General features: G+C 43.5%; 1 protein-coding gene across 1 annotated transcript in view; it reads right to left on the bottom strand.

The window, feature by feature from the left end:
• Window positions 1-340: 340 nt before the first annotated feature.
• PDGFA (platelet derived growth factor subunit A) overlaps window positions 341-26,595 on the bottom strand; it is a 45,706-nt gene continuing 19,451 nt past the window's right edge. Inside the window, exons 3-9 of the mRNA XM_019542157.1 lie at window positions 26,398-26,593; window positions 18,071-18,175; window positions 15,617-15,804; window positions 4,624-4,750; window positions 2,895-2,977; window positions 1,763-1,876; window positions 341-1,654 (exon numbers count right to left, since the gene is read on the bottom strand). Of these exons, the coding sequence (XP_019397702.1) occupies window positions 2,922-2,977; window positions 4,624-4,750; window positions 15,617-15,804; window positions 18,071-18,175; window positions 26,398-26,593 (672 nt within the window). The 3' untranslated portion in view covers window positions 341-1,654; window positions 1,763-1,876; window positions 2,895-2,921. The remainder of the gene's footprint in view (window positions 1,655-1,762; window positions 1,877-2,894; window positions 2,978-4,623; window positions 4,751-15,616; window positions 15,805-18,070; window positions 18,176-26,397; window positions 26,594-26,595) is intronic.

Here is a 26,595-nt window from a genome sequence, read left to right as displayed (position 1 = left end):
ATCCAGTAGTTTATTTTACATGTCCAATGTGATAATCGAAATAAAACAAAGGGCATATAATCTAAACCACTGGGGAAGGGCAGTGTTTTGGCCAAGAGGATAGCCAAGAATATCTGGCACAACACTTAATTTCCAAAGCAGCAGACAAGGATTTACCATTACAAGCCATGGGAAAGCTGAACAGTTAAATCCTTCAGCACTTTGCAAATGTAGGAACTGGTGCCTGGAGACTTTATCTGCCCTGCTATAGTTAAAATATATTTTGAAGATATTTGGGCTATTCTACTACAAAAATATGACCACAAAATGCTTTTTTTTTTTTTTTCCCCTTTTTTTTTTCTTTTTGTTTTTTTTTTTGGTTCAAGAAAACATAGCAGGCTTTCTCAGGTATATAAAACTGTTAATTTTAGATAAAAATACAAACTTCACCTTTACAAAAACACATATTTCTGTTGAATACACGTAAAGCATAACATTTTACCAAAAATAAAGAATTTTTAGGTTTTGTTCAAATATATGCAGCAAGGAATTTCCCATGCCACAATGACATTGTACAATGCGGATACAAGAAGAATTTTTGTACATTTCACACAGCTCCAACATGTGAAATAAACGTAGTTGTATACTGATAAGAATGACAATTGCTAACACAATATCACTATTAGGCAACTGGCATAACTTTCAAAGGGAAACAAAGGATGTTTGCATGGGTATCCTATGATTTGTTTAAGCACATTGCTTCTTTTTTTTTTTTTTTTAATGCTTTAAATTACAGGGCAGAGGAGGGCAGAGTGGGGAACATAAACCAAAAACGTCTAGAAAATTATGCATAGGTATACCATTTTTATTTTAATACATCTCATTAGTTTGCATCCCACTAGGAGAAAGACCATAATGTTTGTGTTCTGCTTACTGTTACACCAGTCTTCTATACGTGTTATCGGTAAATGTAGTCCAAGAGATAATAAAAAGCTAGGCAAAGAGTAAAAAGAAAGCTTAATAATCACTTTATGGTGTAAAAAAAATCCACTTAAGGCTCCCCAGAAGGTTTGTTGTTGTTGTTGTTGTTGTTGTTGTTCTTTTTTCTTATTTTTGTATAGACTTTAAAACACTACCAAGCAAGGATGTATTGTTTCTATAGTGTTTGCGTGGCATTTGATCACTTGATACATTCCTGCTTTTGTGTGTGTGTGTGCCTGAAGTCCATCAGTGTCCATCCATCTTCATCAAGAAAGCAGGCACATTTCTTGACATAAAGCACCGTTGACTGCTCTGACAGAAATCCACTATTCACTGAGATTTTTGTCATTTATTTGAGTACTTTTGGTATCCTCCATTCATTCAACTGTCTTTTTTTCTTTAGTTGTTCCTTGACTTTTCTCTTTTTTTTCCCCGTTTTTTAGATAGGGAAGCTTCCTATTGTTTCACAGAGTGCTACAATACTTGCTTTGATGTCACATTAAACAAATGTACATTGTCTCTTTGTTCTCATTAAGTGTCCTTTAGAGCCAGTTTTTTTTCCACATGGGAGAACAAATAAAGTATACAGTCAATAAAGCACCATACATAGTAGGTTCAGGAATGTAACAAACCATGTACATCCATGTCCCAGAGAGAAGTTTGTTTGTTTTTCTAGCTTATTTTCACCTTACATCTGCAGGAGAGAAAAAAGATACAATAACTCCATGGTTAGAATCCAAGGGCCTATCCTCCAAGTAGATGTCTTCAAAAAAAAAACTATTCTGCATGAAGAGTCACTAACCTGGGACAAGAAGCTCTAAATGCTGTTTTGATTGAGTTTACATGCTCACTTTTAAAGATGAATTTTACAAAATCTTTGCTTCTATCATACTACTCCCAATAAATACCTGTTAATCTGAAACAGGATATCAAGTTTAGCATTCTTTAAAAATGATACATTGGTATAAATGAAATCGGACATTGGGAGTTCAAGTGCAAAAAAAAATAAAAAGTGTAAAAGTGTTTCAATTAAATTCATCATCGCCCAGCAGTTAGGTACATTTACTGCAAAATCCAAATAATTCCCACTCAAAACATGAGAATCCGCTGCAAATGCTGTGGTTCATATGGCTTCCAGTATTTTAGAAAGGCAAAAGTCTGCATTCAATTTGGGAATTTTACAGCTGACATCACACTTTGCCGCTGTTGATCAAAGAATTTCAACCAAGCTTTAAAGTAAGAGCGGTTTTTTGTTCCGCACTGTGCACGTCATGAGTTTTGACGATATCCTGCTCTTGAGTCATTGTGATCATACATCCCTGGGAAGCCATCAGACCAATAAAGGTTCTTAGCTCTTTGGTACAAATAGTACAGGGCCTCATCACAAAAAACCGGGTGTCTTCCTGGGTTTTACTAAAGCAAGCAGCGATTCAGAACATTTCAGCACATGTATAATCAGGCCCAGTTCATGCCCCCAAAAAAGGTCGATGATCATGCATGTAATTAGATTTATCATACATATACTCAATGTTTTCACAACCGACTGCTTGGAACACAAACCGTTTGTAACCTGACAATTCATTCATGCATTATTATGTGATGCTTTGAACCCAGGAATCAATAATAATGAAACAAAAGCAAAGGAAATGCAACTTGAGATTTTGGAAGTTTAGGCATTAGCACCCTCGGAAAAAAAAAGTAAAACAAAAAGCAAGAAAAGGAAGGAGCTCAAGAATGTAAGATGCTTATGGTGATGTGTAGCTTAAAGGGAAAATACCAGCAGGTAGAATTATTAAAGCCAATCATATCTAATCTCTTTGCAGCCTTGAGGTAGCAAGTGTCAAGATTTGGAATAGTGATTAAGTTGAAGTGATGGTATTTGATTAAGTTTTCCATTACTTGTGCTATTAGGGTGTTCAGCATATAGGTCCTACCTGATTATCAAATAGTTCCAGTAGTTTTTAGGTTGGTTTTAACTTTTTTCGTTTCCGTTTTTTACCTGTTTCCCTAGGCCTTCCTGTTAACATAAGGGCAGGGCTGGTAAAAAGCCCTAAGGTAATGCATTTTGTTGAAAACTGAAGTAATAAAAACTCAAGATGTTTATCTTTCAAAGCAAACTCATTAGCCTTTGCATTAAAGGTATAACATTATAGCTGCTGATTTTGCAATGCTGTTTATCAAGGTTTAGATAGTAATTAGACAAAAACAAGCAACCAGTAATCCAAGATGGCCTTATAAGAGATTCGGCTATAACTACTGTTACAAGTGTGTCTTCAATATTGGCTCTTGACCCCTGCTTTTCCCATTGCCACCCTCTTGCCAATGCAAATGTTATTTTGCCTACAACTGTGGACGTAAGTAAATGATTTCTTCTGTTGTGACTATTCCCATCAGGAAGCTGGTTTTGAACTGTTCTCCCAGGGGCGGGGTTTCATACATGCAAAAAAAAAAATGCTGTAAACTTGAAATTTCACCTGCTTTGTCTCTGCCCAAGACGAACATTTGGGAAAACTGAATTTGATCAGATATGAGTTTCAGGTATGGGACATTAAACAATTTGCAAACCAGGGAAGATGCTGAGTTTTTATGTATGGATTAACAAGCAAAACAAACACATACAGCCTGGTTTATAAATTGCAGTTTAATGGGAACAGTTCCTAGTTTCTCTGCTTGTAGAGGATCATTTATGGGACCAGACACTTCCCAGGGTTTCAGCAGCTTTGTGCCTATGGGGCAGCACAGGACACCAGAATCTGCCCTTATTTGCTGAGCTGTGTCTGCCACCACCATAGAGAAGCTTGCAGATGGCATGAAACAGCATTTCCAGCCCTGGTCAAGGGGGCGCCTGCACTCCCCTAGTTCTGGAAGTGGCAGGGTCCCTCGTGAGCTCACATAAGTTAAATCAAAACTCCTAGGCTACTCAAAGTTATCAGGGAGGGGATGCGACCTGGGCAGCTTGCATTGTAACCAGCTTCCCGAATACCTCTCACCCCTTGCGTTTAGCATATTTTAGCACAGGAGAGAATCCAGACAGTTTTTTATAAAAACCACACAGACAGCAAGTATTCTTCCCATGAAACCTTTTCCTATACCTAATGAAGCAGCTTTACGTTCAATGTGATGACTTAACAACAATCTCTGGAGCATATATAAAAGTGGGTACAGAAATGGCAGCAGAGTTAATGCTGTTGTCGGATTTCAAAATGCCTTTCTTTCGAACATACAAATTCTTTCTAAATAAAATTTTTGGTCACTTCAAACATGGCCTTCCCCCAAGGGAAATAAATTCCCAGGCTACCTTCCTCCATAAAGTCCAAAGTCACTTTTGGATAGAACTGATAGAAGTTACCAAAAAGCTACGCGGTGAAACCTTCCAGTTAGGCAAGGTTTCTACGTTATGCACCGTACGTCTCCTTTAGAGGGCACACTAAGAAAACTGCTGCAGTTTAACCTTTTAATTCAAAATCTTTTATCCAATACATATCCTAGTTTAATTCCATACCTTCGATACACAGAGGAGTGTCAACTCAATAGGAGTTTTCTCTTTGAGTTCAATGAGTGTACATTTTGACCTACATTTCTTTTACAGGCACAACAAGGGACAAGTATAAGTTTTCATCTGAAAAAAAAGCATACATGCATAAAAATAAAAGGAAGACATACCAGTTTCTTCTTCTCGATAATCTGAATTAGAATTTGATGATGTACAGGTGCATTCCATATGCTCTTCTAACCTCACCAGAACTTCTTTTAATTTTGGCTTTTTTCTAACATATTCCACTTTTGCCACCTATGAAAAATGATAGTGTATATTCTATTAACACATAACAGGATTGAAGATACACAGCTGAACATAGGTATTTTAATGCAGTCAGTCTCACTGAGATCTATAACAGACATTTTTAATCTTAGTAGAGAATTACCTATTTTAGTGCACAGAAAGTATCCTTTTCAATGAGTTTAGCAATTTTAAACAGACTAGGGTATTCCCCCCCCCAAGAGGCAGAAGTACAACATCTTTGATACTGACTTCTCTCTCAGTTTGAAGTCACAAGCAATTCAGGGTTTTTCTAAGGCAAGGTACATTTTTCTGTACAGATCCAGACATCTCCCCATATTCTGAATTATCCGCTTCTAATATATTTCTCTCTCCACCACATTTTACTGATGCTGCATTGATTACCAACTGATTTGAAGACCAACACAAACAGTGATGTTGAAATCACCAGCAAATAATCAGAAATCTGAGGAAACAAATAGCTCCACAAATGGAAGCTGTTTTGAAACCCAAGATGTGAATGACATCTCAGTAAGGGACAGTCTTGATCCCAGAGAATTCCTGGAGTAACCTGGGACAACCTTCAAATGAACGAGAGCTCACTTAAATTTAAAGGACAATCCCCTACTTGGGGGCAGTCATAAAGGAGATCAAAAGCTTTTAAAAAGTCTCTGTTGATATGATACCCACCACACTCAAAAAAGAGTCCCTGTCTAACAGGGAGCTAGCATCTGTGCAGAATGCATGTAATTTTACTAGTATTTGCACCGAAGGTCCAGACTGGTCTAGGTTTGAGTGAACTATTGTGGTTAACCAGAGTTTAAGCCGATTGTGACAGAGTTTGGCTGGCCTAGTATAGACCGTGACAGAATACCAACTAAGCAATGTTTTGATGTGAACTGGCATCAGTCACGTTGACAAACCCAACCTTCCTAGCACCCCACACAGCTACAGCTGAATTAACTCTAAGTGGAACTAAGATGAACAGGGCCGCTCTGGTTTGCACGTCTAATTTGCAATGATGTGACATCAAGTACTCCACTTGACAGTTGGGGGTTGTGTGGGTTGTCACATAAAACTACGTAATTCTGATATTGCATTGCAGCGCACTCCGCTCCGACACACACTGAATTACACGCTTACCTGCCTAACGATACTGGTCCCAATTTTTTGCCTATTATCTGCATTAGAACAAACTCTGGTTTTCTGCATATTGGCTAAGGGCATGCATGACTTCAGTGCACAGGAGCTCTGGCCCCGCCTACTTCGTGATGCAACTGTACTCTGCTTAACTGCATAACCGGTGAAACCGACTAGAAGCCGTCAATTGCAAGGCCTGCGCAACCCTGAACTGACTAGGTCCTGTCAATTTCAAGACAGCCATTAAAGGAACATGGCCCTCGGGGGAACAATGTAACAGCCCTTCATGTAATGCAAAACGCATGGAGCATGCTGTAGCTGTAGCTGTGGAGCATGGTTTATGACGAGTGAATACTCCCAGTAAATGCATAGTCTTTTCTCAGACCCAAGGTCTCACTGTATCTTACACAAAATAAAAAAAAGCAGTGTCTCTGGGTCAGTGGCACCTTGCACAATTAACATTATTGTGGGGTGCTGATATCTCACTGTCAGCCAAGCTCTTTAACAACATCACAGATGCGGTTGTTCAAAATGACCACAGTATTTACAGTCTGCACCAGACTCTTCTAGTAATGGTGTGCTGATGTCCTAATTGGGTTTCTAACACACCTACTAGCCTTGACATTGAGAAACCAGTCCTTCCAAACTACAAAAGCGTTCTTAAAAATGAACATGATGATTGAAGAAAGATACATTTCCCAAGTCCCAGAAGCCTGGCTTCAGCTTTCTGAGGACACACTACCAGTGGCATCTGAATGAATGTGGCAGGAGCAAGATTAGTCCTGGCACCATTAAAGTCAATGGGACTTTTGCCATTGACTTCAAGGGAGCCAAGATTTCAAACTTACATTTCAGTCACTGTCTCTTTTGTCAACAAGACCTGGAGCCTATTTTGATTTGCTCAGTAAACAAAAGTTCTGCAGAGACAGATGCAGTAGCTAAAATATCCATATTAAAGACATTTTCCAAGGCTGTCAGATTTCCATACAGATTTAGAGCTGGCTGCAACATGTAAAAATACTTTTACTGAAAGGTCAACCATAGGTCAAAGCAATATGCTTCAAAATCTTCTATCAGAGTCTAACTCCACCAAGGCTTTGAATGCAAAGATTTGAAAATGTATGGTACATTTGAGTCATCCAGCATCAAAGGATGACTAATCCTCACAATTTACAATAACAAACAGTGATTAGGTTCTCCATAACCAGAGACACAGAAAGAGACCCAGCAATCACGAAAGAGCTTTGATATCTGCCATGCTTATTCCAATTGTTGGAATTAACTGGCAGCATTGAAAATTACATGCAACCAGAATAAACTATAATCAAACTCTTTTTTAGTCCTTCCCTGATCTTTTTTTCCTCCAAAAAGACATAACTATATATACACCCCTTCCACTATTGACTTTATATTACATGCACTGAAGAATATAAGTGGAGATATTTAAAGACTAGGAACATAGGAAAGCAGGGCTGCAAGGGATCTCATGAGCCTGTTCCAGTGCTTGACCACCTTCATACTCACAAAGTTGTTCTTAATCTCCAACCTAAATTTCCTGTGCCGATGTCTGAGACCACTGCCCCTGGACCTGTCTCCTACAGCCACAGAAAAAAGCCCATCTCTTTCCTCTCTGTAATTGCCCTTCAGGTATTTGAAGGCTTATCAAATGCCCCCTCGGTCTTCTCTTCTCCAGCCTAAATAATCGAGCTTTTTCAGCCTTTCCTCACAAATCTGGCTTCCCAGGTCTCTCATCATTTCTGCTGCTTTCCACTGGATTCTTTCCAACCTGTCCACATCTGTTTTTATGGACACACTACTCCAGGTGAGGCCCCACCAGTCCTGAGCACAGCAGAAGACTCAGTTCTTTTGATTTATAAGAGACACTTCTATTAATGCAACACAGTAACCTGTTGGGGGTTTTTTGTGCAAGAACACATTGCTGACCCATATTCAGCTTATGGTCCACTATAATAGATGATAACCTACTTCACTGACCATTCACAATGTGAGGCTTTCACTGAAGTACATCTGTAAATTTAAACAGACCCCTCACTTCATTCCCTCTTCCTGCCTCAGGCAATACCAGTTACAAGAATGAAGATTAATAAGATGCTGTAAACATTCATTTTTGCAAGTTAAAGCAACGCAGAATACAATTAAATTGCAAAGCCTGTGTCATCTCATAACACCTGCTGCCACCATGGGATCTATAATTAATGCTAACTCAAACTGATAAAGGCTCAGCGCCAGATTTGCAGCTGGTGTAAATTGACAGCCATGCCAACATAAGAGAATATGGCCCTAGATTAGCATCTTTTGGCTGCATATTTTCATCATTTCCTCCATCCCCCTCATCCTGCCATGGTGTTTAACATTCTCCTTGGAGCAACAAGTTAATCACATACTATTGCGCACTACCCAGTGTTTTGAAGTGGTTAGCCATAAGCAAACCACTCATTCCACATGATCCCCTTTAACCTTTGTTCAGTGCAACAAAAACCAAGAGCCTTGATAAAAAAAAAATCAAAAAAAAATCAAGGAAATATTATTTTATCTAAGGGGGAGATCACGTCTATTTGTGCCTTTGAAAATCTATCCATGGTATAATAAACCACATCCTATGACTTGGGGTACAGTGTTTCTGTCCCTATGGTCTTTGATCACACTCCTATTGTATCGATGGGTGCTGTGTAGCAGTTATAAATATTTGGTCTGGTGGAAACATACGTGTGATATTGCCAGGCCCAAGATGAAGGAAGTGCTTTAGGTTATTCAGAAGTATTACTAAATGAATGGCAGTAATGGCTTTTCTGCACAGAGTCTGAGCTTGGAAACCCTGAAAGCATGTGAGCATAAAAATAACATTAATTCTGGTCAGAAACTTACAGGAAAGTCCCCATCATGGAAGACCACTTTTATACCAATTGCATGTAGGCGTGAAAAACTCAGAGCTTGCCCAAATTAGGATGTGGATTAGAAATGGAACGACTAAACCAGGCATCTCTGCTCCACTTCAAAATACATTAGCAATGGAGGAAAGGAATGAGGCTCTGGACTTTGGCAACCCTAAAGGACGCAATTATGAGGTGAAGATAAAAAGACAAGATGGGGTATAAAACTGGGATCTTTATAGACAAGAAGTCACCTGGGATCAAACTACAGCGGAGGCAAAGCGTGTTTGCCTACAACAGCTAAAAAACTCCATGGCACATGAATTCCCTGATGGGATGAAGGCAAAGAAAGATACAGAACAGGATAGAAGATGGCCAGGAAAGAACACCAGGGAGAAGGGAAGTAATAGATAAAAGGAGTTACTACAAGATGCAATGCATGCAAAGAAGATGGAAGTGTGCATTCATTCCCTTCATTGATCATAAAAGCTATTTACATTGACCATTTTCTGATTTGTAGAAGGGCTAGTCAATATGTTGGGGAGGGAGTGTGCTTAAATCAGAAAAACGGCCTCTTCAAAAAAGAAACAAGTCATTAAAAAATCTTTGCATTTTTCTGATTTTTCAAAAATTTTTTAAGACTTGTTCAGCCAATTTTTTAGTAAAACAGTTACCAAAATAGCTTGTTTGCTAACATGATAATCTAGTAATTTTAGGGAACGGAAATAAAATGTTATAACCATTCTGTAAGTGATACAATTTCACCAAAAATGAAAGATGCAAGTCTCTCTCAAACACCAAAAAATGGAAAGCATGGTTTTTTTAGATCATGAATGTTACCTGGATTGGTGCAAATTTTCAGACCCACATGCATATTGCTTTGTTCTACTATCCCAGCAGTGTTCCTTATCTTGGAGGGGACAAGGATGCATCGCTTTCTTATAAGCATATAAAAATAAACATAGTTCTTACTGCCCATCCACTGCCTTGTGATGTGTTGGAAACAATGAGACTATGAAAAAGGGAACCAGTAACCTGGTTGTACTCAAGCTCTTGCTACATTTAACACTTACTAAAGAAAAATCAGAGAACTTCACTTAGCCCCAAACAGCAATCCAAGTAAAAGGTATGGCTATGGATGATTAATTATTATGCAATTTAATTGCATTTGCTTTGGCCCTTTAAAGGAGGCTATAGGTCAGGTGTGGTCATGACAAAGGATCCTGGGAAATGTAGTCCCCTGGGGGATCCTGGGACTTGCATGCTGCTGGGAATGATGGGAAGGCATCCCAGGGCATATAAGGAGCAGCCTTAAGCAAGCAGAAGCTAGAAAACAGATGGAGTAAATGGGAGGGGGTTGCTGCTGCGGCAAGAGGAGCAAAGAAACAGGCCAGGAAGGGTTTGTGGTTAAGAAGTTAGGAGGAAGCCTAAAGAAATGCAGGAAGGAACCCAGGGAAGTAACAAGCACGTGAAGGGAAAGACCTAGAGCAGTGATTGGAAACCAGGGTGCCGTGCATTGTTAGCCCTGAGGTGTGCAAACGCGATTCACAAAATAAACTCAGAGATTTCAAATAGGAATCTACAGTGTTAAAAATATTTTGACTTGTTGTGCCCTTTCTGAGCTCTTTACAACTCAGAAGAATAGCTCTATTATTTTTCTGTAGTCAAAACATGAGTGACAACTAAGAGCAGGCATTTTCTCAACATCAGGAGGAGAGCCTGCAGCCTAACTGCTGATGTGGAGAACTGAGTAGTGCTGAGTGTTTGTAGCTCCTGTGCTTGCTTAAGATACGTGTGCTGAGGTGTCCAGAAGGACAAACCGTGGACCAGGGAAGGAGTCATTGAGGAAGTGAAACTAAGGCAGGGATAATGAAATGATAAAAACCTGTGAGTCAGCAAGAAGTGTTTTTGTGGGTGGGTATGAACATACCGGTGTCCCTAGGCAGTGACATGTTCCCCTAAGTAGTACTTAGCAGTCCAGGTAAAATGTTCATAATTCATACAGACGAGCCACTGTAACATGGTGTGGGGAAAGCAAGATTCAGAAACCAAGTGAGGTCTTCAGGTGTGGATGTGTCGAGTTACTGCTGTAGGGACTAAGCAGCGATAGACTCTTGTAGGTGCCCGAGACAGAGCGGTGAGAGCGGCTGTCATTGTGATGGGCCTAGTTTTATCTGGGCTCTGAGAAACCCCCTTCAGGTGTTAGCCCTTTTGCCTTGACCTTCCTGGTGTGACCTTCTCCAGCGTCTCCATTTGCAGGCTGGACCCTGAGCTCGGCTGTGTTTGCCCAGTGTGTCTGAGTTTGGGTACCTGCGATCCTTCTCCTTGGGGTTCCCGTAGTCGGACAGCCATTCTTTAACAGGAGGAGAAGAGGATTTCAAAACCATTGCCTCTGTCTGTCCCTCTTACCCACAGGCTTATCACTCCTTCACTATAACCCAGGAAGGCCTGATGTCCTTCAGACATCTCATCAAGTCCTGGTGCCCCAGTCTGGTTTCCTCCAAACAACTGCCTTGGTGCTTTCCATCTGCCTTCATATCTCTGAGAAGTAGCTTATCCTTGGGCTACTCTTTCCCTTCCTGCCTGTTTTTGGGGGGTTTTTTTCATGCCTCCCTATTAAATGAAAACTGAATGTTTTTGGAGTAAACATCCTGATCAATGCAGTGTTTAGAAATCACAACAGAGCAGTCTCATGCCCATCTCGGATATGACGAGTGGAGCGGGATCGTGGAAAAGTAAGTGGAACGATGCTACTATTGTTCCACAGCGTGAAAAGGAGGGTTGTTTTTCCTGATGTCCCTGGCACTAAGATCAGCTGCTTAGGGTTGGCTCTGCAGACAGGACTTCCTCTGTAATGTTCACCAGATCCATTCTCGTAGCTAGGAGGACACAGCCTGAGTGGGAGAATGACCAGGTGCTTCTCATGACTATTATTAACTACATTAGCAATAGTCAGGAGAAGCAATTGCAATCAAAGGGATACATCAGGTCCATGATATGCAAGATGGAGAGAGCATTTAACATATTTCTGGGATTAGGGTAAAACTAATGGGACCTCTCATCTTTACCAGTTCCAGAGGTACCAGACACAGTCAAGGGAAATACTGCCACAGACAAACCACAGCCCCACACCGCTCCTCAGGCACAGCTCGGGAAGATGAGCTGCTTTGCCACAGGGATCCCCCAAGACCCTATTCCATTCGCGCTGTGGACTGAGCAATTGGCTTTTGCCTTCTGGCTTAGAGTTTGCAACCTAAAAATGACACATGGATTTGATAGCAAAAACCTGCCAACCTTTCAAGTCCGAGTCAATGACTGGGTTCTTCCATATTGTGGTATAACGGTATAAGTACGGGCCATAAGACCACGAGCGTCACCAGCGGAGGGAACTTTCAAGCAACCATTTCATTTGAATCAAAGACAGGTTATTTTATGCTGGGTACAAATAGACTGTTTGCTGAAAGCAGCTTGCTTTATAATCTGGGATTATAAAACATGCATAGACATTAGGGCTGGAAGGGACCTTGTAAGATCATCGGGTCCAGCCGCCTGCCCTAGGGGCAGGAAGACAGCAGGGGTCAAAGGACCCCAGCAAGATAAACATCCAGATGTTTCTTAAAAGTGTCCAGAGTAGGTGCTTGCACCACCTCTGGAGGGAGTCTATTCCAGACCTTGGGGGCTCGCACAGTAAAGAAGTTTTTCCTGATGTCCAGTCTAAAATGGCCTTCCAGCAGTTCATGACCCTTGGACCTTGTCATCCCATGGGGCGCTCTAGTGAACAGGCATTCCCCACGATCCTGATGCACACCCCGGATGTATTTATAGGCTGCCACCACGTCCCCCCGAGCCCTCGCTTCCCCAGGCTGAAGAGTCCCATGGCTCTCAGCCTCTCTTCATAAGGCCTCTTCTCCTGCCCTCTGATCATGCGCGTAGCTCTCCCCCGGACTCTTTCCAGGGGACATGTGTCCAGCGTAGGTGTTCTGTTGTCATACAGGCAAAAGTGCTTCTCACACCCTTTCTCTCCCTGACCTGCCTCTTACAGGGCCCTGTGTAGTGGTGCCGTGGTAAACTTGCTACCCTCCACAGCAGGGGTTCAAGACCCTGGTCTGGCTTGGTTGTGTCCCCTTCCCTAATCTGCCTGTTAGAGAAGGAACTTACCATGGTCTTTCATCAAACCCAGACTAAAGGGCCATATGGCAAATATTAAAGCCATCAGCTGCAGGAGCACCCCAAGTGCAATAGGAGCCTGCATCACCTTTTTGAGAAGGCGCAGCTTATGCCCTGCTATACTGATGCTGTGCAAGGTCAACTGGTTCATACAAGGGTGGACAAAGGTCATAGCACCCAATTAGCCCCCTAGCTAGCATCACCAGAAGCACTGGCTAAGAGCTCCAGCTCAGCCCTGCTGCCTGGTGCACTTGTGATCTGATCCGAGGCTCGCTGGAGTTTGCAGGAGTCTTTCCATTGGGTTCAACAGTCTTTGCATCGAGATCAAGAGGAAAGGGATGTCCCTGACCCTGTACCCACCTGCACTGCGGCTACATTAGGTCCTCCACATTCTACTGCTAACTTTTGATATTTGGGTAAGATATCACTGTGTCCGCGGTGGCCCCCAGGGGTGTCCAGAACCATCCTCTGCTTTGCCTTGTTAGATGACATGCCTTCAAACCCACTGCCTGACTTTTCTGGGCAGACATGTTGGCAGTGTGAATAGGCTATGCTATGATCTCACCACCCTGTAAATTAAAAGAGGGTGGGCGGGGGGGAAGCCTTTTCAATGTTAATCAAAAGAGAGCTTTTATATAGTCTGACATGATGGAAAAACCAAGAGCGCTCCAATGCATTCCAGGAATATCCCAGACGGCCCCTCAGACCAATTCCTCCTACCTTTCCTGTGACCCTCACACTGGGCTTGCTCAAGCATCACACACACACATGCACACACGCACACAAAGTCATTCAGCTTTCAATGTGTTCTTGCCAAAAGGCTCATAAAACAATTAATTATATCAAAGGCTACAAGAGGATCTGACTCTGAAAGAAATAAATATGGATTTTGTTCAAGGATCTCTGGTGTGATGGCAGGGTCAGCCTGCAACCTCTACAATAAGCATCCTGTTCCTGTTTGACCTCTTGTCCTTTCTATTTAATTACTGTCCGGAGCAGGGGAACTGTCTTGAAGTTTTCTGAACCACTGGCCGATGGGCGTATCTGTCACTGGCACTTACGCAGCCCTAGAAATCAACTTCTCAGATGATTGTCCTTATAGTTTGCATGCTAATAAATGAGTGCAAGTCCAAAAAGGCCACTGCTGTACCACTGAATGAGATGCCAAGTTACATGGGGGCAGCAAGACGGGTAACATCCCCGACAGTAACACGAAAACATCCTAACAGAAGCATCAGTTCAAATTCTGCCACTGGCTTAAGATCCTACGCAAGAGGAGAGTGGCTGTAGCAAATGCCACTCAACTTCTTCCGCACCCTGTATATTGGAAAGGCAAAAGACAAGAGCCAGGCTGTGGTGTAGACAAGCTACTTGGAGTGCTCATCAGGCAGCACACTTCTTTGTTGAGCATTTGCATTTACATTACTATCCCTTTGCACCAAATTAATGCATTAGCGGAAGGATCTGAGCCTACAAAACTAGTGGAAGCAGGACTAGGCCCACAGATCATAGCACTGGGCTTGCTAGTGGTGGTGTTTTACTCCTGGTTCAGGAGGTAGTTTCATTTTAGGCCACTATTTTAAATGACTTAAATTTCTCCAGCTGGTTGTCAGCCCAGTGATCAATGTAACAGCCCCATGTTTTTCTTTTTCTAAACTTAATTATGTCTGCAACCTGTTTCAGGATCCACAAGTGAATAGCATGCAAGTGTATCGGGTAATTATTTTTGGAAAAGCTGAGAAAATCTCTTCAGATATCTGCCATCTTATCAGAGCCGGAAGGGTTTTTCAGCCATTAAGAAAATAAATAAAACTGCCCACATTTTTGGGTGTGTTCAGATACCTTTTAACTGGCACAGACATCACACTTTGCATTTGGAAGGCATGTCGGTTAAATAAATGAGTCTGCAGCACCTCTTAAGACTCCTCAGCAAGATACAGTGCCTGCTACAGTCCGTTCATTTTACTGGGCAAATTCACTTAGAAGGATGTTTATTAAAAATAGAAGTCAACTTTAATATTTGCAAGAAATGGGGCCAACAGGTTAATAATGGGGCCAATAAATGGGATTCTGTTGTCCCTTATACTGGTGCAAATCTACTGACTTAATCAGGTCCCCTGCTTTACACCGATATGAAAGCAACATGCCTATAATAAATACTTCATGAAATATTTAATGGAAAACTGTGGCAACGAGAAAAGCATTTTGCCTAATGAGTTAGAGCATGATGCCCTCGAGTCTCTTGCCCCCAGAGATAAGATCATTTGAAACACATTTTTTTCAGCTCAAAAGTGTTATGTTGTCACATATAAAAGCCCCAGTTTTAAGCTGCATAATATTAATTAAGGAAATAATATTCTGTACAGTGGATTGTACAATCCCATGCCCCTTGAGTCGGCCTCTCTTCTGAAATGCTAGTTCTGTGCTGTGACAGATCCTGGGAAAGCTCCAATGAGAACTATTTTTGCTAAGATTTTTTTTTTTTTTTTGGTTAAAAACCACCCAAAAACAAAATGGTGTCCACGACAATCAACTCTACAAGCAATATTTTCTGTTAAACAGATATGAAGAAAAGTATCTGCTAATAGCAGAGGAGAACATATTGGATTGACTGTCTGAAGCACCAATCTTCTTACAGCAAGAGATGCCCTCTGCACCTGTGCAGTCACCATGTCCTCACCTTGACACTTCTGTGATGTATCCGTGATGGCTGGCATTTCACACTGCTGGTGTTGCAACAGCCAGTGCAACGTTTCACCTCCACGCATGGTGGCCATATCAGGAAATTGGCAGAGGTGGGATCAATCTGACTCCGAGGTATCTCGTATATAACAGTTCTTGTTTTGCAGACAGCAGGGATGGCTTCCTCTACAAACACAAGAATTCACACCTCCAGGTGAACAGCTGCTCTCGCTTTAGAGCACAGATACTTTTGCTATGAACATATGAGAATGCATCCCAACCAGGTGGCCTGCTTTAATGATCAACCTTGGTGCTGGGCTTGGGGAGGCTGCCACCATTGACTTCCTATCATACTGAGCACGTTACCCCAGGGTAAAGCCTGAGCGGCTCTACACAACCAGACCACGAAATAGGGACCTACCGGCTCAAGTTCCCATGCGGTTCAGAGCATCCGCAATTAAATGGAAAGTCTTGGCTATTAAAAAGTGGCAGTAGGCAAGGGCAGTCTGAAACCTTCCCATTGCTGTACCAGTTCCCGAGCAATAGGGATTGGTCTGTTTTGCAGAATCTGGGCCGTAACCGGCATGTATACGTCATGCAACCGCACACAAATTGTCTCTATGACTTCTATGATAAACCTGATTTATGAAGCGATCTTTCAGTCCCGCGGCTTCAGCTCCAGTAACTGCCAAAAGTTAAGATACCTCCCTTGTCCATCATTACAAGTGTCATCGTTTCTCAATAAAGCTGATGAACCGGTACACAAGTGGATGTGAACAAACCATTGGAAAAAGTAACCAGCTAACCAGCTACTCCGTTCTGTGTTCAACTAAGTTCGTCATTCTGCCAGATCTCAATCTACAGCGGCTAACTACTTCCTGAGAGAGGAGAAGTGCTGAGAGACAAGCGTACATTTCAGACTCTCCCGGGCTCAGAGTCTCAGCTCTATCTATTTGCTGTGCACTGAGCAATGGGCTGCACAACAGCACGCTAAAAGCCTCGTTGCAGTTCACTAGCTACTCTCTGAAGAGTCTAGGTGTCTCTTGCACCCTGGGGAGCGCAAAGGTAGGACTTCTTGAGAAGTGAGATTCTCAACTGCAGGACAAGAGGGTCCAGGAAGAAAATATTTTGTTTCTTTCATGGCAGTCCCTACTGGGCAATCTGGGCAGCAAGACGTTCTCTGAAGGCAGCATGGTTTTTTACCCTTCTACTGAAGAAGCTATAACAGTTGGGGTCTGGTGAGGAAGGGAAGGAGTCAATGCTTGTACCTCTTCACTATCTTCAGGAGAAGTCTAAGGCAAAGAAAAGGTAGCTTGCTTTGAACCTGTAACTTGAAAGCCTAGAATCCCATCTGCAGTTGGCTTGATTTTGGACACGTTCCATTTTGGTGAGCAAGACACTTCCAAACATCTCTGTAGAGTGGGTGGGTATGACAACAACGGAGGATTTTTCTTCTTGGTCTCCAACGTTGCTGTTAGCCTATGATAATAGAGGGCCTGATACTGCAAGGTATTTGGCAATTCCTACAAGCTGTTGAGCACACTCAGTTCCCATTGACTTTTAATGTGAAGAATCCAGCACCTTGCGGAAACGGGTGCCAAGTGCAGCAGACTGTTTCTAAACCACTGTTCTCTAGAGGCAGTCAGGGCGACAGGTGCGCGTGCCAATTTGCACTGCAAATCCAGGTGGACAGCATGTACTGTGCTATATATTGCATGTGGTCTCAGTCTAGAGTTAAAGTATGCTGACTCCAAATTACCTACAGCACATAAGAATATGTAGAGTTTCACAGATGACTAGAATAGTCAAGCAGTTGAATCTAATCAGATGCAACAAGAGCTGTTTGCATAAAAATTCCATTTTCAAGGGAATTAACACCTGTTTCACTTTCCCTCTGTAAATTAGCATAGATTCCACTTGACATGCAGGTTTCTGTTTTGACTCCATCATTATTAGGGGAAAAGAATGCCTTGTAAACATGCCTGGCCCTCTATGTGGCAATGGAAATTAATGTCAAAGCACTTTGCTCTCTCGATCTTTTGGATAAACTGTTTTTGAAATAAAAAGTCAAGCTGTTTCCTTTTTCTAGAGCTTCTGTACTGAAAACTCCACCAACTGTTGTTGTTTTTTTTTCTAAAGCCAGTTGCTGTAGTTGTTCCCGACACTATGAATTATACATTGAACGTTGCCACATTTGCTAATAAGGGTCTGGCTTCTAACATGTCACAACTGGAAGGTGAATGTAAACCATTTATTCATGCACGTCTCTCTAGGACGGATTACCAACCAGAAAGTGATTCAGATGCAACAAGTGATGAGGTCAATAGAAAAAGCAGAAACTATACACGGTCTTTCCCTTTGGATATATTAGTTTTTCACAACAGTGCCCTACATGACTGACCGAAGGAGCCCCCATTATCCGGGTCTATAAGGACAACTAGCATGTTCTTACCGATACTTCTTTTTCTGCGAACAGGTACAGGGCGATTCTCTTGCGCATGTTTTGCTGCGTGAACGCTATGAGACCTCAAATTTGTTTCTGAAACTTCGTCATATCCTACAGCGGGGAACAAAATATTAAATCTTAACTGTGCCGTCAGTACGACAGTCTCTTTTATTCTGGCTCCACAAACGTGAGGATAACGCTGTGTCATACACACACTCTGAACCAACTCCTGCCTTTAATTACAATCCCATTAACTCATGCCAATAGAGCTGCCAAGACATACGTCAGGGCAGAATTTCATATGCAATTTTGCTTATGAAGCAACATAATCTTATATTCAAACCTTCATTTTACTGAAAAAAGTAAATCTTGTACGTTGCATGGGAAAGCTGACCCTGAAGCGAAACAGTTGCATTGTTCTTATGAAAGGCCTCAAAAACTTTTTCAAGCTGAAGGTCAGTGTAGAAATAAGAACAACATTTCAGTTCAGCTACACAGATAAATGTTTGCTTAAAAGTTACTCCTAGAGCCCTGGCAGAATATGCCACTGTACGTCTACAATGCTGACTGCACCGCCATAAGCCCCATAGTAAAATTACCACGTCTATAAACATGCTCTTGTCTGGCTTACGGGGAAGTGCATGGGCTAAGCTGAGAACAAACAGTAACTAGCCTGAGTTTCCTTTTAGTCTCTGCTGCAGAACAAATCCCTAGTGAAGTATCCTAACCTTTGGAGGGGCATCTGAAGCTACTGCAGACTCTGGGACTGCATCCAGGCTTGTCTTGTTCCCTAAATAAGCCTACCACATGGGTTCAAGGGCCATGAGAAAAAGCATAGATGGAAAACTTGGCATTTCGTTTATCATAAAAAAACACAAGAACGCCTGCTCTGCTGTTTGGTTTTGTTAAGCGAATCACTCCCGGTCAGGTCACGTGCAGCGGGCTTTGGAAAGCTCTCTTGAGCACACACTGCAAGTGGGGGGGGCGGGAAGGCATAAACAAAATACAGACTGAAAGGGAACTAGATCCCAGCACTTCAAAGCTCAGCTCCCAGCGCTCCACTTCTTGCAGTGCCTTCTGTGTCGTAACGGGATGTTTTATAGATTTTTACGGATGGCTCCCAGGAAAAATGCAATGTGCATAAATATGCCGAAGCATGGCACAGGCAAATCGGCCGCACTTTCTGCTTGCTAAGAGTATGCAACGGTCTGCCATCTCCCACGGGTCTGCAGTCCTTTCTGCTTCCGCGTTTCGGGATGCATCCAGACGACAGTGGGACCTGTTTAACACTTGGCTATGTGAACAGTTACGACTCGCACACGGCTGCTCTACAAATAAACCAACTCCCTCCCCGCCCGTCTGAGGAATCACACTCAGCTCAGCACCTGCCTGCCACTTCGGGTGCAGGGCGAGACAGAAACCCAGAGGCCAGGTGCTGACTTAGAAGAACCACATGCTCTTGGGGATGTAATTTCCCACCTGCCTTGCCCTTTTAAATGGCATTGCCTTTAAAAGCAGAAAAAAGATTCTGCAGATAGTCCAAATGCAACCTCCAATGCACATTTCACTATAGCCAATCCTGCCTGTTTTCTGAATCAGGGGGACAGGTCCTTGCCTGCTGTTCTCAGCCTTGGAGTCTGTCTGTCTGTCTAGGAATATGTGTCCCCTATCTGAGCACCTTGCAATACTGAACGGATTTTATCCTCACAACACTCCTTCCCAGTGAAAAAATCCTAACCTCGTTTTATAGACAGGAAACTGGCGGATTGGGTAAAGGAAGTGACTGACCCCAAATGACCTCAGATGTTGGGACTAAGCTAGGAATTCGGCTTGGGTCGTCTGACTCCCGCTCTGGTGCCACCAGGCCATCCCTCCCAGCCTAAGTCAATTAGGTTAAGCTGATTTTCAGCACCCCCCCTGCCTGTCAGTGGACCCTCAAGAGCTCTGCAGAATCCAGCCCTTACCGCCAATCTCCCTTGCAGAGCCTTAGTCTGTGCTACTCCTCTCGACTTGAAGCAATACACTGGTTTTCAAAGAAAGCGACACAAACTTTGCTCAGGCCAAGAGCTTGAGTGCAGGTACGCCTGCTTACCTGCAAACCATGTCTGTAAGGCTGCAAAACTGATAATCTGAGCCTCACTTCTTGGTGGGGGGCAGCTGCCTGGGCTGAAAAGAGCAATCAGTCCTAATACCCTGAGTCACAGGAGCTGATCGTGAATTGGCTACCTAAGCAAAACCCCCACAGAAGATAACTGATTTCAGGTTCTATGAAGGAAGTAAGATTGAGGAAAGTAACCTGATACTGAATTATCAAGGAGCAATGGTCTTAAGCTGCAGCAAGAGAAGTTTAGATTTGATATTAGGAAAAAACTCCCATGAGGAGGGTGGTGGAGCACTGGAACAGGTTACCCAGAGAGGTGGTGGACTCTCCATCCGTGGAGGTTGTTAAGACCCAGCTAGACAACACTTTGGTGGGATGATCTAGTTGGGGCTGGTCCTGCTTGGAGCAGGGGGTTGGAGTACATGTGACCTCCTGAGGTCCCTTCCCACCCCAGTTTTCTGTGATTCTGCCACCCATCTGTTTAAACCAGGTGCATGAATGACACATGCCCCCGGAGGCTGGGGAGGCACGGTGACCGCCCACAAGTGGTGATGGCGAGCACCGACCAGCAATCAGTGACCACCCACAAACGTCACCGGCAGTGGCCAGAGGCAATTGGTGACTACCCACAAATGCCGCCAGCGAGCGGTGACCGCCCGCAGGCACCACCGGCACATCTCCTGGGGGTGCACCGCCAATCTCAGGGGGTGCACGTGCACCCCCTACGCATTGCCAATGACCAGGTGCTTGAGACTCCTTTAGCCTTACTGCAGCATCATGTTCTAAGCAAAACAGGCCAGGACCAAGGTGCCACTTGCAAGAAAAGTGCAGGGCTCCACGCTTTAAGGATGTTGGGAAGACAGAGTGTCCAGAGGTAGGCAAGAGCAATGATAAAGCGGGGGCAGGCAAGTCAAATGAAGGAAGGTTGAGGGAACTAAGTATGTTTGGCTTGGAGGAAAAGGTGATTAAGGGGAGACATGACCGCAGTCTGCAAATATCTGAAAGCTTTCTATAGACAGGGAGGACACTTTCTGTCCTGCTGCAGAGGGCTGAATGAGAAGCAGTGGCTTTAAACTGTGGCCAAGCAGATTTCAATCAGATATCAGGGAAAACGTCCCTGCTGCTAGAACGGTGAGGCAGCGGAACAGCCTGCCCCGAGAAGCTGTGCTGTCTCCTTCGCTGGAGGTGTCTAAAAAGGCTGGATGAGCCTGGGCCACGGATGATTTGGAAGCAGTATTCCTGCATTCGTCCGGGGTTGAGCCAAAAGACCACCGAGCTGCCTTTGGTGTACTGAGACAGATCACAGAGAATCATGAGACGGGCAGGCCATTATTTCACTAGCCCCTGATCTATCAGATGCGATGCCATAAGAGTTGCTAAGAAGAGAATCGCCATGTTTCTCTGTCCTCCTAGGAGAAGGGACTGTAACACAAGCTCCAAAAAAAAAAAAAAAAGCACTATGAAACGTGGGTATAAGTTCCGTCAATGACTCAACATCATCAGTGTCTTTTCATAGGCATGTGTGTATTGTAAGATCACTTTTGCAGTGCTGCAAGCACTTGGCCCCATCCTGTATCCATTTCGGAACTTGGAACTTATTCCTTTGCCCGCTGAAGCCAATGGAAAAATTCTCAGCCCTTTACACAGGATGCTGGATCAAGCCCTGAAATCAATAGGAGCTTTGTCTGCAAAGGACTCACAGAATCTGACCCCAACTAGTCTTGAGTCCTTATTTATAACCAGAGGAAAAGATTTTTGACTGATTCAATGGAGAAAACAATAGTGCTTTAACAATCAGGAAAAAAAGAATCCTCCTGTTTGTTAAAGCAGTATGGAAACTAACACTGGATCTGCCAAAAGGTCTCCCAAACCAATGATGTCAGAAATTAAGACTATTTTCCCACTAGATATTAACCAACGGGGTAGAATTGAGGCTCTCCAAAAGAGGCAGTGCCCTCGACTCTCGGGACAGTCAGGTGGAGTTAATGGGTTCCACCACCTTACGGGGTCACTCCCTACGAGCAAACAAAGTTTTACAGGGAAAGGAACGATTCTCGGTTTATTGATGCTGAAAAAATGTGTGTCACTAAGTGACTGCTGAGGGCGCTGTGCTGAGCAAAATGAAGGCAGCTTTCTTCTTGGATCTGGGATAGGTCATTTAATTAAAAAAAAAAATGTCTTCATGGCAGCTGATCAAGTAATTTCTCTTTAATCTTTTATGCCCTGATGCACTGACAACATTTCGATGATGGGTAGAAAAACTCTAGCAATTAGCCTTGGTCAGTCCATTAATGTGGCTGAAATAGTTCTTTTTGTCCAACTGGCATCCTTCCATGGAGGTCAGGGAGTAGCTCGCATACAACTCACAGAGCTCCTATGACACTGCCAATATGCGATTGCTGCTCTCCTAAAAAAAACTAGATGGAAAGTATCCTCAAAGAAAGACTACTGTTAGCTAGTTCTAACATTACTATGACATCATCTTCCCATGCAGTTGTTGCTCAGGAGGTACAGTCCCAAACATATGCGCTATATACTTCCATTCTGCCAACTGGGTGCCATTTTGATGTATATCCCAGACGTAGAGGTCCAAAATCCTGGGTATCCTGAACAGTTTATGAAATCCCCAATGCCTCTCTCTTTTCAGGAGTCGAAAATAGTATGCAATAGCCATTACAGTCTCTCTTACAAATCAGACAAGCTCAAGGCAACGTCAATCTGTTTGATCATTTTTCTAGCCAATGCAAAATGTTTGTAATATTCAGACTCAGAGATCAATGGCATTACATTTGAAAGCTTGGACCAACTGAAGATTTGAAATAGCACTGTGCAAGAGGTCCTTTTACCTATGTGTAACTGAGAAGAACAGCATTATAAAACTTTCTCAAGCCATATTTCTCGCATCATTTGGGGGGAAAAGGAAAAGAGCAAAATACAGAGGGCCGCACGTCAAAAGCCCACCTGCTTCGCTGCTTCCAGGTGGCCTAACAGAAGGTAACGCTTGCACCCTCATCCATTTGTAATTTGGGACATTATCCAAAGGCCAGTGAAGTCAACAGGAGAGTTTAGTGGATTAGCTTGTTTGTGTTTGAATGACCCAACACATCTGGAAAGAGCAGGAGTTGTGTTATTTTGCAATATACTGTGTATATTGCAAAGCTGCTTCTGCTGGTTCATAGGCAAAGGCTATTCAATTCACAAGTCTAAAGTGCTCCTCGTGGCGGCAGGACCAGAATGGCTCGGTTGGTGCTTTTGCTCCAAGTAAAACACACGCTGGCACGCATGTGCACAGAGAAGCAGCAGCCTTTCCAGTACAGGGGAAAGACTGTGCGATCGGGAGTCTCACTGTAGTCCAAGCAGCAGCAGGAGACAAGTCGAATATGTGATGAAGTGAACTCTACCTCCCACGGGACGGAAGGGAGGGGAAAATGCGGAGAGCAAGACCCGCTCCGCTAGCCAAGGAAATCTGAAAGGCAGCAAAAAGGAATTGCCTCTGTTTCAATGATTCATTCTCTTCACTGTTAGTAGTGAAGTCGTGGACTTTGAGTGCTAGAGCTGTTTACTTCCTGGGATCATGCCGGCTTTATATCTTAAATAGGTAAGGTCAGTCTTTTCTCTTTCACGCTGTGAAACTCCACTCAGATCCAATGGATTTATACCATTGCAACTTACAGGCCTGATCCTGTATCTGGCAGCACTCCTATTGCCCTCACTAGTTTGATTTTTGAGTAGGGAGTGCAGGATTGTGCTCCAAAAGAAGCAGCTTGGCCTGGATTTTCTCTATTGAATAAATTGATAAGCATCATGTTGGATGCTGGTTTTCTTTAAGTAATACACCAGATGGTCTGGGGGTGTGGTTTCTAATTTTATGAAGGGGGTTATCCATCATCCTTGCACTACAATATAGAGTCAAAATCTGTCAGGATGCAGGAGCTGCCCACCCCGACTTAACGAGACTTGGTTTGAAAGCATGTATATTTGCTTTGCTGCCAGCGACACACAGAAATCGGCTGCTCCTCCCTTTGCTTCCCACCAATTCTGCCCCACTTCTCAGGAAAAGCAGAGATTTGCTGCATGAATGATCCTACAAACTCTTGCTCGGAAGAGTAATCCACGGTACTTGAGTTCCCCCACTGAGTTTACGAGCCCTACTCACTCAGGAAAGGACTGGCACGAACATGCACTACAATGAGAAGTAGTAAAAACAACAAAAAATGGAAACGGTCTTGTACAAATCCATTAAAACTGCAGTTGTTACCTAACAGATGCACTGCACTGCAAGAAAGGTAATCCTCCGCTTTCCGAAATATTTTCTTTGCAGCACTAGCTATCAGATATCTGATTTTTTTTCCTCTAGCCCGAGCTAATCTTACAATTCACTAAACAGGCCCAAGCCTTTACTGCCAAAGGAGACTAGCTGAATCCAGTTTTTTAATTGATTGTAGGTTTTTCTATATGGCAGTAAGAAGTCAGGGGAGTACGGATTACTTCAGAAAGTAGAGCTTGCCAGACTGATATATTTAAACATAAATCGAGATAGTCATTGACTATGTTCCCAGTAGGGATCAATATTGGAACGACTACTTAGAAGAGGGCTTTGCAAGGACTACTCGCATAAGGAACATGGCAAGACTGGACCTTTCCACTGTTTTTTTAATTCTATAAAATAATCATTTTTCGCTTGCAGATTTTAAAGGACGTTTGTTTCCTGCTTCTCTGCTTCCTTACTTCTGTTGCAGTAAAGGGGCAGAATGAAATAACGGTTTACCTCGTGGCAAATAGCAAGCATGAACAAAATTCAGTTCGTTTCCTACAGTAATCTTCTCTGATCTGCCACCTTCTCTAATTTATTCAGCTGGCACACCATTACTTGTCAGTTTGCCTCTAGACATGGAACCGTGTGAACTTTTGCTTTCGTCGTAAGTGGTATTTAAAAATGAAGTGCTCGTTTGTTATGCTGAAGTATCCGGACATACTATATTCTGGGAGGTAAAAATACTGCCTCAAAGATACCGGAAATAGAGAATAGGGAAAATTCACCCGCCCTTATTTCCCCAGCAGCCAACATACAAATTTCGTGGGCCCTGGTGCACGTGCACGGTACGGACTGCAGTTTAGAGCAGGCTAATAGCAGGCTAATATGCATTACGCACATTCAATTCAGGGTTTTGTCCCTGCCTGAAAGCTTCCTTAATCCCAACTTCTGTTTCTAAAAGTATCAACCCAATGCAAATCAAGCTAGTAATTAGTAAGGAGCCCTTATGGCAAAGTACCCTGAAAGAGAGGAGCGGCTGAATTTTCACTGTAACGAGACACCAGTTACAACCTAATTACGTAAAAATTAAGAGCTCTCTCAGTAAGCTACGGTCCCCATACATGTCTGTGCACTAAAACTTCGTCTAAAAAGACGGCAAGCGAGTCAATCAAGACCTGGTAGCACTGGCTGATAGTGATTTAAACAGCACATATTTCAGGGGGGGAAAAAATGCATAGCATAAGATTATATTTTTGTAAAGGAGATGCCCCATACCACTGTGAGCAAGTCTCCTTGCTTTTTCGCACAAAAGACACGGCTCTCCCAGAGGTGCTGTTTCCTGCTTCCACAGACTAACAGAAGGGACCCTCAAAAGCAAAGGGCAGCAACCCAACCTTAATGACAACCAGTCGCTGCTGCCATGATGCTGAGATCTTTATACCGCGGGGTAGCGCACTGGTGAAGCGCAGGTTCTCCCTCCATTGCTTTGCACGCTTAACCAGGCAGAAAATAACCTTGGGCTATTTTCCTTTGAATAAGGGCGGTATTTGTCGAGGGTAAGCACCCGAGGAAGGGTCCTGGTTAAGATCAGCGTGGACAGTTTATTTTCCTTTGAATAAACCCCAGGTCTTGGAAGAGACATGACTTCATTCATAAACATTGTTTCAAATATCTCAAATGCCTCCAGGACAGTAGTTCAGAGGGAGCCAGGCCCGGGGAAGAGCAACAAGAAAGGTTGGGGAAATTCTTCTTTGCTGGGAAATGAAGAGGGCTGGAGCTAGAAAGGTCAGGGAGTTAAAACTCAGAGACCATCTGCTCCCCCCTGAGCCTGAGCTTGTCTGGAGGGTGCTGGGGGGGGGCACCCTGCTCGGGGCTAGATCCGGCGCAGCCCCGGCGGACACGTGCGGAGCGGCGCGGCGCGGCCCCGGGTGCCAGCCGCGGTACCAGGCGAGGAAGGAAGGAAAGAGAATAATTTACCTACGGAATCAATCTCCAGGAGGCGCTGCAAGTCGCGGATGCTGTGGATCTCGCTGTGCGCCAGCCTCTCGATGAGCTCCTGGGGGATCTCAGCCTCCTTCAAACAGACCAGACACCCAGTCACGGTCCCGGGCCAGCACCTGCGGAGCCCCGGCCCCGCGCGGCGGCGGCGGCGGCGGCTCCAGCCGCGGCGGGGCT

The sequence above is a fragment of the Crocodylus porosus genome, unplaced genomic scaffold, assembly GCF_001723895.1.
Source record: "Crocodylus porosus isolate Cpor-Errol unplaced genomic scaffold, CroPor_comp1, whole genome shotgun sequence".
Classification (NCBI taxonomy): Eukaryota; Metazoa; Chordata; order Crocodylia; family Crocodylidae; genus Crocodylus; species Crocodylus porosus.
The sequence above is the reverse complement of the archived record's forward strand: the minus strand, read 5'-3'. Positions and strand labels throughout refer to the sequence as shown.